This window comes from Nanorana parkeri, unplaced genomic scaffold (genome assembly GCF_000935625.1).
Source record: "Nanorana parkeri isolate BGI_ZX_2015 unplaced genomic scaffold, ASM93562v1 scaffold1877, whole genome shotgun sequence".
Taxonomy (NCBI): Eukaryota; Metazoa; Chordata; class Amphibia; order Anura; family Dicroglossidae; genus Nanorana; species Nanorana parkeri.
Window position 1 is genome coordinate 263,811 of NW_017308145.1, and position 2,914 is coordinate 266,724.

At 51.9% G+C, this 2,914-nt stretch overlaps 1 protein-coding gene across 1 annotated transcript in view; it reads right to left on the reverse strand.

Annotated features, from left to right (window-relative positions):
* Window positions 1-1,334: 1,334 nt before the first annotated feature.
* Window positions 1,335-2,914, reverse strand: part of HSPB6 (heat shock protein family B (small) member 6) — a gene marked incomplete at its 5' end in the record, with an annotated part of 2,943 nt that continues 1,363 nt past the window's right edge. Inside the window, one exon of the mRNA XM_018571953.1 lies at window positions 1,335-1,540. Coding sequence (XP_018427455.1) covers window positions 1,367-1,540 — 174 coding nt within the window. The remainder of the gene's footprint in view (window positions 1,541-2,914) is intronic.

Here is a 2,914-nt window from a genome sequence, read left to right on the forward strand (position 1 = left end):
CCCCCATGCATCTGTCTCTGGGAGTCGTGGCTGTAAAATTCTTGGGATTTGTAGTTGCACCACAGCTGGAGTTGCCTATCCGTGCATTATATACTGCAGTCTGTGCGTCCCGGGTGATCCCAAACCCATCGTGCACATTACCAGCCATGCTCTGAAACGCACCACAGCCGCCCCATCCCATAATGCACGGCATGCGTCCCTCAGAACCAAACTGAACAGATGATTATAAAACAGAAGCTCCGGACACAAAATGACTTTTATTTCCCTCGCGGTCAGAGATCTGTTTCCATGACATGAGTGTTCCTCCCCCTTTACGGGGGAACGTTTCTTATTTACACCTCCAGATTCGTGATGTCAGCAGAGCGACGCGGGTTCCCGTTCAGGAAGAGACCTCCTTATCGTTCTGAACCTGCTTTCCTCAGGGACAAGGCCTGCGGGGTGTTTCCAGCCTCGGGAGTCGTTGGCTCCGGTCAGCTTCCTTCTGTGCTTCCCAGCCATGTCTGTCTATCCTCCCGTGTCCTGGGATAGGACACAGATCTGCCCTTTGGATACAGCAGAGAGCCCCCCCATGGGGTGGAATCATATCACAAGGGGTAGGCAGAAGAGGCTGCCGCTGCAGGAGCTGCAGCCTATCCCGTGGGGTAGTTCACAGCTCACGCTGGAGGGAGACTTTGGCCTTTTCGCCTAGGGTGCTAAGGGGCTTTATGACAGCTCTGTATGTAGGAAAAAGCACAGATAGAAGCTGCAGAAGTAGTGAAGAGCGGGGGACCAATTCAATTCTAAAGCCGGAGAGCTCCTTTAAAGCAGAGCAATGTACAAACATTAACAGTAGGGATGAAACTTTCCTTTCCTGGAGAAAATGCTGCTCCCGGCTCCCTTCAGTGCTGGTGACCGAAGCCTCAGATTTTGGTCATGTGATCTCGGCTGCTCGGGTGGATAAGTCAGTCTGAACGGTGAGCGCTCAACTTCGAGGCCAGCAAAAGCCTTTGCTTCTGGTCACATGACCAGCACTGGAGGGAGCCAGGAGCAGCATTTTCTCCAGGAACAGCTCTTCTACGACAGTCTGTGTCAGAGGTCTTCTTTTAGAAGAGGAGAAATGGTGTTTTAAAGTGAACCTGTCAGAAGGGAAGTAAGCGGGCACAGCCAGGGTCGTGGAGGTGAGCACAGCGCTGGAAGTAGTACCCGGACAATGGCGGAATCCTAGCCTTGTCTGTACCAGGTCACAGCTGTAGTGACAGGTACTCTTTAAGGAATTTGCATGCTCGGTTAAATGAGACCTCCGGCACACCTAGTAGAATTGAAGTCGCCCCCCCGGGGTTGGCTTTTGGAGGGGCACAGCCGGCACAGTCAGCTCCTGCTCTCACTTCTACTTCCTTGCGATGGGAATGCTCCTCTCCTCGGCCGTGGCGGTGTCTGTGACCGGCGCCAGGATGGAGAGCAGTCCGTCGGCGGCCAGGGCCGAAGTAAGGGATGACGGGTTCACCGTGGCGGGGAGCTTGTACCGGCGGTGGAACTCGCGGGAGATGAAGCCGTGTTCATCCTGGAAAACAGAAAAGGCGTTATAGGTGGGGTACCCCTTTCTAACATTCACCTATAGCGAGGGGCGTGGCCAAAGATTCTCACAGCCACAGACATGACTCCCAGAGAGAGATGCATCATGGGATTTGTAGTTTCACCACAGCTTGAGGGCTGGAGTTTGGCTACCCCTGGTATAGGGCAATGGTAGGCAACCTCGGCTCTCCAACTATGCTTAAACTACAAATCCCATAAGGCATTGCAAGCCACAGGCATGACTCCCAGAGGCAGAAGCATGATGGGATTTGTAGTTTCAGCACAGCTGGAGAACCTGGTATAGGCATACGCTCATATATTATAAATGCAAGTCATATAGGACATGGTGGACGCCAACTGCTTCACGAGCCCGTTGGATGTGGGTGCTGTAGTGATAGAAGGCGGGTGGCGCCACTAATGCAAATCGTCACCGGCCCATCGGGAGTTCCAGAGAAGAACCATTTGTTGGTCAGAGATCAGATCAACGTTTCGGAGCCGCATATCGGCCCCTTCATCAGGCAAAAGGGGGCATCAATTCCCCCGACAAACTAGTACAGGAGTAGATCTATAAATCACGGCAACTGGACTGGCTGTATTTTTATGAAGACGTTTCGCTGGTCATCCGACCAGCTTTCTAAATTCAGAATGACTTCTCTGGGAATAAAGAGGGGGAATGTTTATCTGTTTATCATATCCAGCATGGGGGTCAGAGGCCGCATGTAAGTTGTTGATTGTATTTGCATGGTTGGAACTAGCAGGTGTTATTAAGCAACAGACTATGCGGATTGGAGCAACTTTCACCCTATTTATTCCCAGAGAAGTCATTCTGAATTGAGAAAGCCGGTTGGATGACCAGCGAGACGTCTTCAAGAAAAATACAGCAAGTCCGGTTGGCTTGATTTATAAGCTAAACTCCGCCCCTCCAGCTGTGGTGCAACTACAAGTCCAATGAGGCATTGCAAGACTCTGACAGCCACAGGCATGACTCACAGATGCATGATGGGGTTTGAAGTTTGAGCACAGCTGGGGGGCCGAAGTTTGGCTAGTGGGATATCATACATGAAGGGAGCAGCCAGCGTGTCCTACAGTGTGTAGCGTATGGACCAAATACACCTTAAAAGCATAGGCGCTCTACTGCCCCTCCCCCCATGAGTTCTTGGGACCCGCACGCCACGATGTTTAGCGTATGGATCAAATAGACCTGGTGGCGTAAAAGCATACGCGCTCTAAGACCCCTCCCCTCATGAGGTTTCAGTAACTGCATCCCACAGTGTTTAGCAGATGGGTCAAATACACCTTGTGGCCTAAAAGCATACGCGCTTTATTTTATTGTCCCCACCCCCCCCAACCGCCGCCCTCACAA